The 16,059-nt window shown below is 44.4% G+C and overlaps 1 protein-coding gene across 2 annotated transcripts in view; it reads left to right on the top strand.

Annotated features, from left to right (window-relative positions):
• The first annotated feature begins 375 nt into the window (after positions 1-375).
• The window catches only part of KCTD1 (potassium channel tetramerization domain containing 1), an 86,418-nt gene continuing 70,734 nt past the window's right edge, over positions 376-16,059 (top strand). Inside the window, exon 1 of one of the 2 annotated variants that reach the window (XM_012641777.1) lies at positions 376-902. Coding sequence is in view for 1 of the 2 variants with exons in the window: in XM_012641776.1 (XP_012497230.1) it covers positions 1,261-3,072 (1,812 nt within the window). In the remaining variant the exon portion in view is untranslated. Of the gene's footprint in view, positions 903-1,260; positions 3,073-16,059 lie in introns of those variants that run through there. The other variant, XM_012641776.1, reaches the window with a different exon arrangement.

Raw genomic sequence — 16,059 nt, 5'->3', positions numbered from 1 at the left:
GCCTTTCCAGTTTCCGAGGTGCCCGCCCCCGCGCGCCAGAGGCAGCGCAGCCCCGAGGGCGAACGAGTGGCGGTTGGCAAACTTGGAGAGAGAGCGCGCTCGGGAACCGAATCGCCGAATTGTGGCGGGGGCGGCGGAGACCCAAGTTCACTTTTTCCGCCAGCGCGCTCGCCCGCCCGACGGGCCTCAGCAATAGTTTAGTTCCAAGTCGGTGGAGCGCCTCGCCCGAGGGAGTTGTGTAGTTTGCCTCAGGGCAGGGACGGCGGCGGCCTGGGCGGGCGGGAATGGGTCCCTGGGGTCCTGAGCGCCACTTCCCTCGTCTCCCCTCCTACCTGCCCCTCCCAGTCTTTCTTTCTCGCTCCTTCCCGGGGCTGGCTGGACCGGCGCGGACTTGCCCCAGACCTACGGGGAGCGCCCCAGGTCTTTAATGACAGCTTAAATGTGGCTGTTGGAAAAGTCGAAAGGGATGAGGCTGATGTGGGGCGTGTTTGAGTCGGAAAGGGAGCTGGGAGCCGCGCGGCTGGCCCCAGGCCCCTGCGCCTCGCCGCCAGCAAGTAGGTGGGGGAGCCGCCGCCACCAGCCCCATCCCGCTCCCAAGCCTCGCCCGCTGCGCCCTGGCCGCGGGCGCAGAGAGGGTGCGGGGCCTCGCCGTGCCTCCTCCACCCTGCTCATTAACCTGCCTGCTGCGCTCCGCTCCGGGCGGCCCCAGACACCGGCTTCTCGCAGCAGCACCCGCGGCCCGCCCGGCGTAGCCGCCGCCCCGACCCCCCGGCTCCGGGGGGCAATGAGGGGGCGGTGGAAGGGGCACTGCTCCTCGGGCATTACTTAGAGAAGCGAGACCGTCCCGCCCTCCCCCCGGCCCTCCCTCTCCCGCCCGGGCCCGCGCAATACTCCGCCAGAGGGTAAGTTGGGAGTGTTTCGCCCCCACCGACAGCTCTCCCTCCCCTTCCTTTTTTTTTCCTACAAAGTTTTCTTAGAAGTGGGGAGCTGGGTGGGGGAGGAAAAAGGTCCTGCCAGCCTCCGGCCTCTACCCTATCTCTCCCCGTCTAACTTACCCCTACCTCCCGTCTCCTCCCCTCCATCCCCTGCGCACCGCTGCCCCTCCGGAGCGGCGCTCCGGAATGACAATTGGAGCGCGGCTCCTTTAAGAGCCCGGCTTTGCCTCCCGGTAGCTGAAGGTCATTAAACACAAAAGCTCTCAGCGCTGCGGTCCAATATAGCGCATGCGCCCTGCCCGAGGACTGGCAGAGAGACGGCAATATGGCGAGAATGCCTGGCAGCGGGGACTGTAACACCAGCGCGGGCGGCAGCGCCAGCGCCGCCGCCGCCGCCGCCGCCGAGAACAATGGGGAGCGGGGCGAGGGCGAGCGCGGTGCTGGGGGCCGTGGCCGCCGCCACGGCCGGCCGCACTACTGCAGCGCGGGCGAGGAGGAGGAGGAAGAAGAGGAGGAGGACGAGATCCAGGAGGTGCAGATAACGGGGGACGAGGAGGAGGAGGAGGACGGAGGTGGGGGGCTGGAGGAGGACGAGGAGGAGGAGGAAGAGGAGGAGATGGGGCTGGACTGGGACGAGCCCCTAGAGCCTGAGGACTCGGCCGGGGAGGAGCTGGAGCCCGAGCCGGTCCATATGATCAATATGGACCAGAGCGCCGCGCTGGAACCCGAGGCGCCGCCGCGACTGCTGGCGCCCCGGGCCCGCGGCGGGCCGCCCGGGGACGGCGCGGAGATGGACCCCGACGTGCTGCAGCGCCCCGAGCGGGCCCGGCTGAGCGAGAACACCCGGCTGGCCACCCGCTACGCCGTGCGCATCTTCCGGGAGTACCTGAGCGAGAAGGCGCAGAGCCCGGACTTCGAGACCATGGACAAGGGGGCGCTGTGCCGCGTGCTGCGCTCCTTCTACGCCGAGGCCCGCTCCAAGAGCGGCCAGCTCTACAGCAAGTCCTCGCTCATCAGCATCCGCAGCTCCCTCAACCGCTACCTCAACGAGCCCCCGTACTGTCGCACGCTCGACCTCACCAAGGACCCCGAGCTGCGCAGCGCCAACCTGACGCTGGCCGCGGTCATCCGCAAGCTCGAGGAGCAGGGCGCCGGGCCGGTGGTGCAGAAGCAAGCCATCACGCGCGCCGACCTGCGCAAGCTGTACACCTCCAACGTCTTCAGCACCAACACCCCGTTTGGGCTGCTCAACAAGGTCTGGTTCGAGACGTGCATGTACTTCTGCACGCGCGGCCGCGAGAACCAGCGCGAACTGGAGGAGGACTCTTTTGGACTGGCCATGGACGAGGACGGTCGCAAGTTCGTCTACTTCAAGTCCCTCGGGCCCTACCACAAGTCGCGCTCGTCGTCGTGGAGCAAGAAGCGCGCTGAGAGCAGCGACGAGGAGAACTTGCCCCGCATGTACGAGACCGGCACCGAGTTCTGCCCCTATGCCAGCTTCGTCAAGTACCTGTCGAAGCGCAACCCCCTCTGCAAGGCGTTCTTCCAGCGGCCCCGGGATCATTGCAGCGAGGGCGATGTGACCTGGTACGAGAACAAAGCCATCGGCAAGAACTTGCTGGGCACCAGGATGCAGATGCTTTCCAAGGCGGCAAAGCTCTCTAAGACCTACACCAACCACTGCATCGGCGCCGTCTCCATCGCTACGCTCAACAGCATCGCGGGCATCGGCACCAAGCTGGGCTCTCCCGCCCCGCAGGGCTGCTACGCCGAGGCTCTGAACGGGGCGGCTCGCCACCACTCCCACCATCCCCCCACCCATCCCTCCCACCACCACCGCCCCCAGCCGTCCTCGCTGGGGAACGCGTACATCCTCCCTAAAGACAGCCAGGTCGGGCCCGACGTGAAATCCGAGGCTGCGCCCAAGCGCGCCCTATACGAGTCGGTGTTCGGGTCGGGGGACATCTGCGGTCCCTCTTCCCCCAAAAGACTTTGTATCCGCCCCTCGGAGCCTGTGGATGCGGTGGTGGTGGTTTCCGTGAAACACGACCCCCTGCCTCTTCTTCCAGAAGCCAATGGGCACAGAAGCACCAATTCTCCCACAATAGTTTCACCTGCTATTGTTTCCCCCACCCAGGTAACCAAACCAAACTCTATGCATGAAATGTTTCTCTGGTACCACTTCGGGACTAACTTTTGTGCGAATGCAGGTCTGGGTAGGGGGGAAGTTTTTAAAAGTAGGTGATATACCGAATCGAATTTGCTTTCACCCTTAGAAGCTTAACTCTCTTGGTGCTTTTCGGGAAAGTTTCCACGTAACCTTAAAAGATGTGAGAGAGGGCACCCTACCTAACAAATCACTGCTACACAGTAACGAGAAAAACTTCAAAGTTCTCAGAACAAAAGGATTAACTCACTCTTGCAGCCTCTCTTCATTGAATGCATGAGTTTTATAAGGCAAAGAGTGAGGGTGACACTGTACATATAAAAGATGCAATTACTGAAAACATTTGAATAAAGTAACCGCTAAAATACTCTATTACATATTCGCCATAACTTGGTAGAAGAAGAGTTACAAGATTATTAAAGGGAAAACGTGCCAATCCCACTTCCTGTAGCTTTCTTTTTTTAAGAAAAGGGGCGGAGAGTGGAGAGCCTGGCAGTTGAGTGCCAGTTGATACTATAACGTGTAGTCGAATGTAAAGTGACGTTTGGGGTATAGATTCCTGAAGTTAAAGTCGCTTGCTGAAGTTAGTATTCAGGCGGGAACCTGGCGTCTGTGATACCAGTCAGGCTACAAACTGGAGTGTAGCCTGTGGTGCCCAGCACAGTGGGCACCGCAAGCCTTGCTGTGTGTTCCTAGCCCCACAGAGCTCACCATCTAAGAGGCAGATGAGACTCAGAAAGCAGATCATTAGAGTAAGAGTGCCAGCCTAGAAGCTGAGCCAGCTTGGGCAAATCCGTTCACCTCCCAGGGCTTCCGTGTCCTCAAGAAAGATGAGGGAGCTATTTCAACCCTAAAATTATTTAATTCTAAGCAGTACCAAATTCTAGGACAGGATTGGGGCCTAAAATGTTAGGTGCTTCTCTCATTATTTTTCCTAGAGGAATATATTCATGAGTATTAATGTTCTGTTCATTTTGGGAGATACTCTAGGAGCCAGAAACCACAGGTCTTTGGGTTTCTTTGGCTACCTCTGTGACCGCACTGGAGGTTTTTTACAACTTTGACCTCCCCACCGTCAAGCAGAAGTAGGAATTTTGACTGTTAGTCTAGGAGTATAGTGCAAGCCCTCTAGGAACAGATGTCAGGTACCTCTATGCTTTTTCCAAAGTGGAAATTCCAGTTCTGGACAAACTGACCCTTTCAAACGTTCATCAGCTAATCGGCAAGCCTCAAGGCCCACTGAGAAAGGGGCTGTGGATGGTAATATAAACACCAAAGTTCTCTAAGATACACAAGACCCGTAGGCTACATGTCTTTCTGTACTTCTGGTGTGCGCAGTACATTTCTGGCAGATAGGTTGTGTTAGAGAGTTTTAAGAGTGGAGAGGAGAATTTGGGTTTGCTTTTTCTTTGAAAGCAAAAATAAATGTTCACATTCTTCTGATAAAGTAAAAACCCTTGAAATGCCCTGGTTTAGAGTAGCAACTGATTAATTAAGAGTTAAAAGCCTAAGAAAGTTTACTAAAGCATATATGTGCTTGGATTAATAAACAGTTTGTCTACTGGCATCTGTCTGCCAGTTTCTTGACACCAGTGTTATATAGAATCATGACCTAAAGATCCACAGAAGATCAGGGAGTTTTGTTTCATTGGTTTTGTTTTGTTTTAAGGCATGCAACTTCTTGGCCACAATATTTTATTTATCTTAGTAAGATAAATCAGTTCTATAAAACTGTATACTGATTCTTTTATTATTCTTGAGTTATTGTCAGGTAACTCCCAATAAATACAGATTTGAGTGTCCCTTTGTTGCTTATATGATTATTATAGCTCTCAAACATGATCTTAGCTCTACATTCCTGTTAGTTAAAATACTACAAAAAGTTCTGTTTGCACATATTTATTTCACTTATGTTAGAGTAAATTTTGTAAAAATCAGCATTAAGAGGTTTAAAGGAACTCTTTAAACTAGTAACTTCTGTGGAACTCACTTTATGAAGTCTGAGCAATCTATGAAATGGATGTTGTTTAAGTAGAAAGTTGATATTAAACTTTTTCCTTCTATATTTATTAAAATCCCTGTAAGGATTGAGGGCCAGGGCATTTCCTGGGGATTAATGACTGGCAGAGGTTGCTGGCCTGTGGTATTTCTTTAGGTCATCAACTCTTCTGGCTGGTCATTAATCCCTAGGAAATGCCCTGTGTACCTCAAGCTTCAGTCATTATTACTTAATTATAAACATGGGCTCTCCAGCCTAGTACTGACTGGACCTCATCAAGTGGTATCACACTGCATTCCACTGTTGACTGTGTTATAGACTTCTTAACAGATCACACACTGATGTTTCGTTTCTTTTCTAATGTTGCAAGTTTTTCAAAAGATGAAGAGCCTGCTACTTTAAATGCATTTACTTTTTACTTCTTGAGGGTGATAATAAGTTTGTCATTTTATAGAACTGGTTGAAAAATGAATGCACTTGGGGATTAACAAAGATTGTGGAATTTGTGCTTTTTACTCATGTGAAGTATCCGCCTTTGGAGGAGGAGGAGGGTGGTAATGGTTGTGATGGTTGCTTTAATTGGTCCACTCTTTAATTCTCGAATGGTTGCGTTAAAAGTAGTTTCAGTTCCCTCTTTCCCTCACATAGCTGTTGTGATCTAGGAGGATCCCGTTGTGGGTACAGCTTGCTAGCTCCCAGGTGGAGATTACGTGATCCATTTTAAAAGGTTTAGGGCTGTATCCTCCGTCTTCATAGCTGTTGTCTTTGCATAAAAATACAGGATTTTTCCTGCCTCAGAGAACAGTACTTCAGCTTAGATGGATGATGGAGATTTGTAATTATGTTCTTTATCATTCACAGAGGAAAAAAAAAAACTAAGAGAAGTTTAGATTCTTAATGTCATAGTTTTGTTGCTAAAGTTTTTGTAGGCTGTGCCAAACAAAAATGTGAAAATCAGCTCACTATGAAACATACTGAGAAGCACTGGCAAGCTGTGACAAAAGTGTCTTTAGTTGTACTTGCTTGACTCTAACCCAGATTATTTCCAGAAATACTTTTAAGGAATTCTATAAGGGGGAAATCTGGTACTGAAAAGATGCTGGGGCGGTGGTGCACGTGCCCTGTTTGTGTTTTATTGTCTTCACTGCTGGCCAGAGTTGGTCCTTACAGTTTCCAAGCTGGAAACAGGAGCGGTCTCCAAACAGGCGCACAGTTGGTTGTTCATTAACTTACTTTTGAGGAGAAGCCAGATGCTGACAGCTCTGGGAATCCAGGTTTCATTCAGGTGCTGTTGTAGGAAGGAGGAAGGAATGTTTAATCTATTTATGGAAAAAAGCATGCATTTTATGTAATACTAAAATAATTGCTAAAGTCTTATTTTGAATTTGAAGACTAGGAGCAAGGGATACTCTTTTTTTTCTTATAAATGGAATCAAACTTTTATAAACTTGGAAGGAGTAGAGCAATTGTAGCCAGACTTCCTTGCAGTTGTTATTTGGAGATATTAGGATTAAATGCCTTTTTAAAAATGGGCATGTTTCTAATTTTTAATATTAGTTTTTGACTACATTCATTTTTCTACTGTTGTAAGAATGTTTGGTCTCCTTTATTAAAAGTCCAAGTGGTGGAGAAACTAAATATCTTGTACATAAGTATGTAACTTTCTTCATTCGTTCAGAAAATGGTTACTGTGCATCTATTATTTTGGCTTTTGTACCAGGAATCTATAAATTAATCAACTTTCTACTTGGCAAGTAGTCTCTTTGGCAAGGTTTTGGTCTCCTTACCTATTTTAACTAGATCAAAACAAAGAACGTTAAGAGGTAATGCACTCTGTTTTATAACAGTCATTTAGGGAAAGAAATTTGTACTCATATATTCTCTTTTATGTACTCATGTATTAATACTGCAGTCAGTGTTCAGTTGTATTATTTCAGATTGATATAAATCCACATTAAATATCATTTCACTGTCTATTCAAGCTGATCCATGAAATAGATAAAGATATATTTGCTGCCAAACAACAAAGTGGATCCCATTCATCCAAAACTTAAATCTTTGTATCTCCCTGACTTTTAAAACCTGGCTCCCCAAGCAAATGTCACCTAAAGGCCATCCTCTTGTCATTACTAAGATGCCAAGCAGGAAGAAGCCTTTCTTTCCTAGGACCACTTGCTGTATGTGAGACCCCTAGTTGTCGTTCTCACCTTGGCAGAGGCCAATCAGAGCCCTACTTCAGTAGTACAATAAAACTTGAGTTTCAAGTAATCTGTTTGGGGTCTTAACTGCCATTTCAAAGTGTGATCAATATAGAAGTTCTTGTGTAGTTATGTGTTAAAAATCTTAGGACCAAACGTAAAGTAGTAATCTGTGTGTCTATCATATGCTAGAACCTATTTTACTTCTCTTGACTTATCATTCACTGCATTATAGCAATTAGTCAAGATGCCTTTTTAAAGACTTCTTCGGAAAATTTAGATAAGGGATAGGATAGTGTGAATTAATTGGTCCAAAAAGGTATATTGGTTGACCCTGATAAACTAAAATGAAAGAAAATGTGGCTTTAGGATTTAAACATTGCATTGGCACACTTTTTTTTTTTTTTTGACACTTCTGGTATTCTAAGATGCTGAATTAAATTCAACCACTGTTAATTAAGCATCTTTCTGCTTATTAAATGCTACACAGAGGACCGGGATTCAGTCATTGCCCTCTACGGGGATTTGCAGAGGCTGGGCAACTTAACGGACTCTTACCCTTGAAGCTGAAGTGATTCTCTGCTTTGATACATGAACATCAGAGTGGAAACAGGTGACCTTTTGAAGTTTTAGGCTCTATAAATTTCTTTTGGGTTTTCAGATTTATAAAGGGCTTCCTACCTTTTGCCTACTCTTCTCCTTCGAGAAAGGATGGGCACTGAATGGTGTTAAGTCTTTATAACAGAGAATGAGTTTCTATATGGTCTAGAAATAAGTGAGCATTTAACCCTTTGAGATAACCTCATCACAGCAAAGGTTGTGTGCTGAGATGATACCTGAATATGAGGTATTATCTAATGTCCATGACTGTAAACTGGTTGTCAGACCCTGCTATACCCACTAGGTGACAGGAGGCTGAACCTAATGAGGTGTGTTCTAGGTTTTCAGTAATTCTCCAAGTCCTTCTGTTCAACACTTTCTTTATAGTCGGACTTCCTTCCTTTTAGCTTATGCTTTAGCAACCCGATGCAACCGTTTCTTTCTCCCCAAGAAAGACACATTTATATATGACAGCAAACTTTCATTAGTGACAGACAGGTTTGGTTGTTTTTATATATATACATATCTTAAATTTTGCCCAAGTCTTGGGTAACGGAATTTTCAAAAATAATGAAAGTGGGAGCTGTCTTACAGTACTGTTAAGACCAGAGTGTCTGAGCTTAATTGGAGTTTTCAATCACACATGCTTTTAAGCAACTCCTCTATGTACGCAGTGTGCTTTGGGCTGGTTTTTCACATTTTCAGCCCCAGTGGGAACTTCCTTTTCCTGGAGACCCTCTGCATCCTGAGATGTGCGATTCAGTTCCTGCTCTCTCTCCAGGCAGTGACTTTGGCTGTTTTTAATCCTGCGGGATGGGGGGCAGTCCCAAAGGTACAGCAAGGCAGTGTGAGGATGGTGCAGGCCTATCGCGATGAGTCTGTCTGATAGCCTTGGACAGCTCAGGGAACTTGGGAGGACCTTGAAGGAGAAGACTGGGGACGGGCTAGAGCCACACAGTCATCCCCACCCCACCAGCCCCTCAGCCCATCTCCACCCGAAGACAGAGCTGATGCCATTTGAAAATCCTCTTCAGAATGCAAGCCTTTCCTGGCAGTGTCTGGACTCATTCACACCTTGAATTGCAGTTGACCCTTGAACAACTTGGGGCTTAGGGGCACCAACCCCCTGTGCAGTTGAAACTTCACTTTTAATAGCTCACCGTTGACTGGAAGCCTTACTAATACCATAAAGAGTTGATTAACACACAATTTGTATGTCGTATGTATTATATACTATATTCTTACAACAAACTAAGCTAGAGAAAAGAAAATGTTATTAGGAAAATCTTAAGGAAGAGAAACTCTTTTTTACTGTCCATTAAGTGAAAGTAATCATTTTAAAGGTCTTTGTCATCTTCGTGTTGATTAGGCTGAGGAAGAGGAGAGGTGGGTCTTGCTGTCTCGGGTGGCGGAGGCGGAAGAGGGGGAGGGGGTGGAAGGGGAGGCAGGAGAGACAGGCACACTCAGTGTAACTTTTATTGAAAAAAATCTGCTTGTAAGTGGACCCATGCAGTTCAAAGCTGTGTTGTTCAGGGGTCAACTGTCCTGCTTTTCCCTGACTGTGGCAGTGAACCCTGGAAGACAGGTGTTTTGATCGAGTCTGGGAGGAAGAGAGTAAAAATGTGCTACCTGCAGGGGCTGGCAGATTGAAGACAGCTCTAGGTGGTCGGCCTTTAGGAGAGAAGGGAAAAGGTTGAGAAAGGAATGCTGAGGAACGACAGAGACAGATGTCACTTCCTTTGTGAGTAATTCACCTGCCAAATTAAAATGTCAAGACTAGTTTGGAAGCTTCTAATCGTCAATTTCTAGTTTTACTTCATGTCCCTAGCCTGGCTTAGCTCTGCTTGGTGCAGAGTCTCACCATTTAGTCCCCAGCCTTACTCTCTTAACACAGGAGAAAGGGGACTTACTATTCATTGCACCGCTTCCCATGTGGGCCCTTTCCCCTATGTCCAGGGACCAAACCAGTTAAGTACGCTATATACATATTTTTAAATCTGATTTCATATTCTCTACCTCACTCTCTGTTTAGACAAAATGTTCATAGATAATATCTTCACATATAAACATACACACACGCACACATATATGTAAATTTGAGACTTGGAATAAAGCCTTCGTTTTGTTATTGTAGTCTGAGAAATAAGTGTTTAGGACAAGTTTCTTGAGCTTGTGGGTTAATTCTGATACTTTAACTTGCTATGGTTTTTGACATGTAGCTTTTAAGGAACGTAGCTTAGAAATGTGCACTATTTCCACATTCCTAGCTGTCATGGGTCAGTGAGTAACTGTTAGACCCCATCCAGATAGGACACGTGCAGGGAGGGCTGGGCGCACAAGACACTCGTGTCTTTGGGCTGCAGTCTGCAGAGACAAACGTGATTCATTCATTGCAGAGTTTTGATGCAAACTGTCCCGACCTCTAACTGGTCTTGTAGCTATGGAATGGAATATAATCATTAATAACAGCCAGGATGTACTGAAGGCTTTGAAGCAGTCCCCCAAACAGCAGCATCTGCATCACTTGGGAGCTTGTGGGAAACGCGGGGTCTCACCACTGTCCCGCTGAATCAGCACCTGCATGTTAACAGGATTCCTAGGCAGTTTATGTGCACTGAACATCTTGAGCACTGGTCTACACGGTCTCTCGTTTAATCCTCATACAGCCTTTCTAGGAGTTATGGGTATTATTTCCATTTTGCAAAGGAGGCAGCTAAGGTTCCTATTATAGATATTAACTAACTTACTTAAGTCCTAACACCTGGTAAGTAACTATGCTGGATTTAAACCCAGACTTGTCTGATTCTAGAATCTGTGCTTTTCAATCTGTGATCTGTTGATCCAGAAATTCTTATCAACTGTTCAAATACAAGAATCCAATAAAGAGAAGATGATACAACATTAAATCACATTACTACTGTAGGTGTTTTCCTAGAACAACTGAAGAGGAGAGAACTTGTTAAAACACAGCATTTCAAAACAGTGACATAAACAGGCAGAGTACACAAAAGAATATTTTCAGTGTGTAGCAGGCTTCTGTTTTGCTATGTGGGGCCATCGGCCTGTACTGGGTCTGGGATTTGGAACAAACTCATTTGAGAAGCCGTATCACGGAGTGGTTAAGAACAGACTTCAGAGCTGGACCCCCTGGACCAAATCTCAGCTCTGCCCAGACCTCCTGTGCTTCAGCTTCCTCCTTGGTCAAATGGGAATGATGATAGTCTCTATCTATCTCACAGGGTCGTGGGTGTTAAATGAGTTTCTATTTTAAAAGTGCTGAAAACAGGAGCTCTCTAATGAACGTTGCTATCATTTTGTTAATCTTAGCACAGAATGTTTTACGTTTGAACAAATGTGGATCTTTATCATAAAGTCCCAATCTCAGCTTGCAGTTTTTCTCTGGGAAGTAGCCGTCTGGGTGCTGTCTCAGGGCCTCTCTGCTGTTTCTTATTCTGGGGCGTCCATAGACTCCGGCCAGTGGCACTTCTGCTGGTCTTCTGCTAGATAGGAAATCCCAGGGCAGCCTCTTGCACTCGGGCCTACCCAAGCCTTCCTCCCTCCTTGCCCCAAAGCCTGTTTCTCTCTCCTCTGCTTTAAGAAGTGTATGTGCTGTGGCCCAGGCACGATGTGGCTCCACACGTTCCTGGGTTTGTTCGCAGAGCCTTCCTGTTGCTCTTTACAGAGCCTTGGGGATGTTCAATGCTGAAGGGGGTTGCAGAGCCTGCTGTTGGGCATCACCGCTGCCCACATTCCAGCGGATCCCAAATGAAACGAGACAACAATGAACGGAATGAAATCAACAGTTTTTCATAAGAGATTAGATTTTATTTGGAATGGTTTAGGATTAAGGGAATGGTCATAATACTGGGATTCGTAAAACATGAATGTAACCTTCATATGAAGGTCGCTTACATTATGCAGTAACCTTTGTAAATCTTTTAATTTTAGTATTCTAGAAGTAGGGCCTGTTTTTGACTAAATCCTATGTTAGGGTGTTTACATTTCCCTAATGCATAATGACTACAGTTTCCTAATACAAGACTTCTGTCTTGGGTGCTATATAAATCAATAGAAATTCTATTTAAAGTTGAGATATATTAATATATGTTCTGAATCGACTGCAGAGTCAGGATAGTTGGTTGGTGTTTTGATATAATATTGCTGACCAATTAATGACCTCTTGTGACTTGTTTTTAGTGTGACAAAATGCTCTTATAAAATGGAAATGATTGATGTGACAGTGCAGGGATTTATAACCTCTAATTAGTTTGCCCTTTAAATGCAATGTTCGTCTAGCACAGTCCTTATGTGATAAGTTTGTGGGCTTTTAGAATATTCTGTTCTATTAAGCTAGCTTATCTAGAATATTGGCTTCTATTTTATGGTATTCTTTCTGACAAAAGTTTATCTACATAGATTTTAGACATCTTAGATATTTTCTTTCATCTTTAACAGATATCTCATTGGTTTTTACTCCAGAAAAAAAGAGATTTGCAGGATGTTTGTTTTTCAGTGGCTTGAGATAGCAATTTAAAAATATGTTGCTGTAGAAACACACAGATCTAAATAAAAGTATAACAAGAACATGAGAAAGCTGATTATGCTTCATTCGCTTTTCCCCTCAACCCAGAGTCTTTTCACACGTTCGTTTTTTATAATTAACAGTAGGGCATGCACAGTGCCGGAGACGTCGCTGCTTTTCAGGATGATTTTACGGGGCTAGTGGTGGTGGTAAAGTTCCAGGAATGTTTCTCATGCTATTTTTTTTTAAAAAACTTGTGAAAAGGATCATGGAATCATAGAATCCCATCCCATCACGTAACTACTCTCTCAAGTGATGTTTTTTAGAACCATGTCTTAGAATGTGAGTGATGATCTAAGAAGAGAAAAGCAAGGTGAAGGGAGAATGCTATATACAGAAAAACTCTGAAAATCATATTCATTTATAAAGGATTGATTGAGCACTTACTGTGTGCAAGGGTGGGAATTTGGAGGTGAGGAATAACTTAGAAATATTTAAGAAAAGACACTGGAGAAACAACAGTGGACTACCTAGGGCGAGTCCAAAGGACTAGCTGGCAAGGAGGGGCTTATCTCATGTCATGACTGTTCACAAGTAAACGCTGGAGAGCAAGTGGTATGTATTAGTATCTTAAAAATGGGGGCAAAGGTGGCCTGATCAAACTAGAAGACCAAACGCTTAAACCTTAAGTGTGTGTAAGGGGAGCGTGGAAACTCAAAAAACAAAATAAAATATTACCTTGTCAAAAACGTAAGCCTTTTCTTTGCTGTAACGTTGCAGCCCTCTTGGGCAAGCCTTAGTACACCGGTATTTTAGATGTCCCAACTTGAAGTAAGCTGCCACCTTTCACCACATGACAGCCACTTGGAACAACTCTGTTGTTAATCCACATCTTTTAAGATTGAGCATATGTATAGTAACCCAAAGAAATTCAGAGCCAGTACCATTTCACAGTTTACGTTTTAATTATAACTCACGGGTTTCATTCACATCTCAGGTCTGTGGGACCACACTCTGCGTAATCACTAAGGTACATGTGAATTGTGCTTCCCAGGTTGCAAAGAGCTTTCCTGTATGTGATTTCGTTGTAAGGGCTTTGTGGGGCAGTTCCTAGTGTCAGATACTGAGCTAGATAGACTGAGGGGACACAGAAAAAAATCCTTTTCTTTGGAGGAATCACTCAGTCTTGTGGGGGAGGCAGACAGGTAACTAGAAGAATAAACTCTGCCTGTGTGATGACTGCTGTGATATTTTATACAAAGAATACAAGCAAGCTGAAGGAGGAAGGTAGGGACTGTGGTCATACCCATTCTACAGATGAGAAAAACTGACCCTTAGAGAATATAATCTCTCAAGTTTACCTACCTACCAAGAAGCAAAATTAAAGTTCTAATTCTAATTCCAGGCCTCTTATACAGTGATACTTTTTAAGCTGTACTTTATAGCTAAAGTTATAAATGTGGTACAATTAGGTATTAAGGAAGAAAAGAACACCAAAGCACAAGTGTGTGGATGAATGTGTCTTTTAAAAACACAAAGAATCTTAATGTGATTTCTGTGCTTTTATAATTTCAGGAAGAGAAAAGGGAACATTATGGGTTAGGATGAAATGAATAGCCCAGTCTTGCAAACCTCAGTCTACCCGAGACACCGGTGGCTGAAAGCTACAGCCTTAGATTGATTTGGGGATATTTTCGGCATACAAGCCGAGGCCCCCGTGGAGCGCTTTCTGCAGTGGTTGAGTGGCGGCTGGCTCCTTGCTGGTGGCCTGACGCTCACTGGGACCAGTCCCGGGTCTCTGCAGTTCTTTATCTATTTCCTGACCATTTGGCAGTTGAAGACTTGCTCCCCAAGGCCTTCAGTCTTTTCTACTTCACTCAGAGCACTTAATTAAAAGTAAAAATGAGCCCAGTTTTGATGCAGAGTTATAACTAGTAAAAAGAACCAATAAAGATGACTATAAAGTGCCTGACAAATAGAAAATGTTTAATAATGCTAAGGCGCTTTATGGGGCCAGGGTTTACCTCTTGGCACAGGATGACAGGCCCTCCCCGCCTCGGCTTTTCCCTGGATGCTGCTCTTGGCAGGCAGCTCTTGCCCAGCCGGAACAGGCGAGTGAAACGGATCCCATGGTCTTGGAGTCAGCGACTTTCTTACTGCAAGAACATCATTGGGAAGTGACAACCATAGACATGTAGACCTTTCCTTGGTGACAAGATAACACAAGGGATAAGGGACACTCAGTGATACAGAAGTAAAAAGGAAAACAAGGAAAAGACAGTAGGAATAAAGTATAGGGGAGGTAGTGGTTAAGGCACCTCCAATCTAAAGGAAGGAGTACATCAGCTTAGAGCAAAACTCATATTCTCTATTGGTTCTGATAGAATTACAGGGGACAGACCAAGTTAAAGTCACAGGAATTATCAACCTGAATGGCCTGAGGCAAGTTACTTCATTTCTTACTTATTAAATGCAGATAATGGGAATACTATTGTGAGTAGAAGCCTATAGTAAGTGCTCAATAAAAAATAGCTTAAGAAATTCTATTAGAGATTATTGACAGGTTAGAGGAAAATTACAGGAATTATATACAAGTTACAGCTGATCCTCAATATTCTTAAAAAGATAAGATGAAGTATCCAACAAGAATTACCAACTGTTTGTAAATACAGATGAAAGTGGAAATACACAAAGAACTCACTATAGAGAATGCACATCTATGGCAAAAAATAACAGTAATCAAAGACAAATAATAAAAACTGTAAAGTTTAGAGAAAGATGGTTGTTAAATTATAGATATCCCAGTTTGAACTAGTCTCACTAAAATATAAAAATAAAATTAAACTCTCAAACTTTTATTCTCATTTATATCATGGAAAAGATAATTTAAATCTACATTATAAAATGTTTAAAGGATTAATTTTGGACTACTTTATGTAGATTTTTTATATATATTTTTAAAGTAGATTTTAAACAATTTGGAATGACTTACAAGTATTGGCATTGTAAGTCTTCAGTGTTCAATAAGATTATCCATCTCATTAAAAAGTACACAATTTGATTTTTACTAATCATAAGCAGTGAATTTATAGAGCTCGGTCACTTTTTATTTGTAATTTTCATTAGAATGTGATAAAAATAAACTGTATTCTGAATTTGTTTTAATAAACAAATATCTTAATCATCTAGAATGTGGAACTATGATCTTTTAAGCTTTAATCATTAAAAACCAACACATATGACCAGATGATAAATTGCAAGTTTCATGTTTGTTTGTTTTTAAATAATAGGGTTTTTTTTCTTTTTAAGTGTCAACAGGTTGCATATAATAATAGCTTTAAAAAAGTTCTCATAGCCACTTAACCAGAAAAGATTTTATCTAAATACAATAAAGAATATAAAACTTTCTGGCAATGTGTTACATAGAACAGTGGTACTCTTTGTAATAAAGGGCTAATTTGAGAGAGATTATGTCATTCTCCTAACCCCCTTTTCCTACTTGCCTGAAAGAAAATACTTGCTCAGTTGACATAAATCATCAAATAATTCACATTTTAGTCTTAATTTGTGCTAACTTGTTTAGAAATGAAGTCTGTAAATATTATCTACATCATAAAGTATGAATTGCAATTAGATAA

Source organism: Propithecus coquereli, unplaced genomic scaffold, assembly GCF_000956105.1.
Source record: "Propithecus coquereli isolate 6110/MARCELLA unplaced genomic scaffold, Pcoq_1.0 Scaffold17, whole genome shotgun sequence".
NCBI classification, from domain to species: Eukaryota; Metazoa; Chordata; class Mammalia; order Primates; family Indriidae; genus Propithecus; species Propithecus coquereli.
Note: the sequence above shows the minus strand (reverse complement) of the source record. Positions and strands in the feature narration are given on the sequence as shown.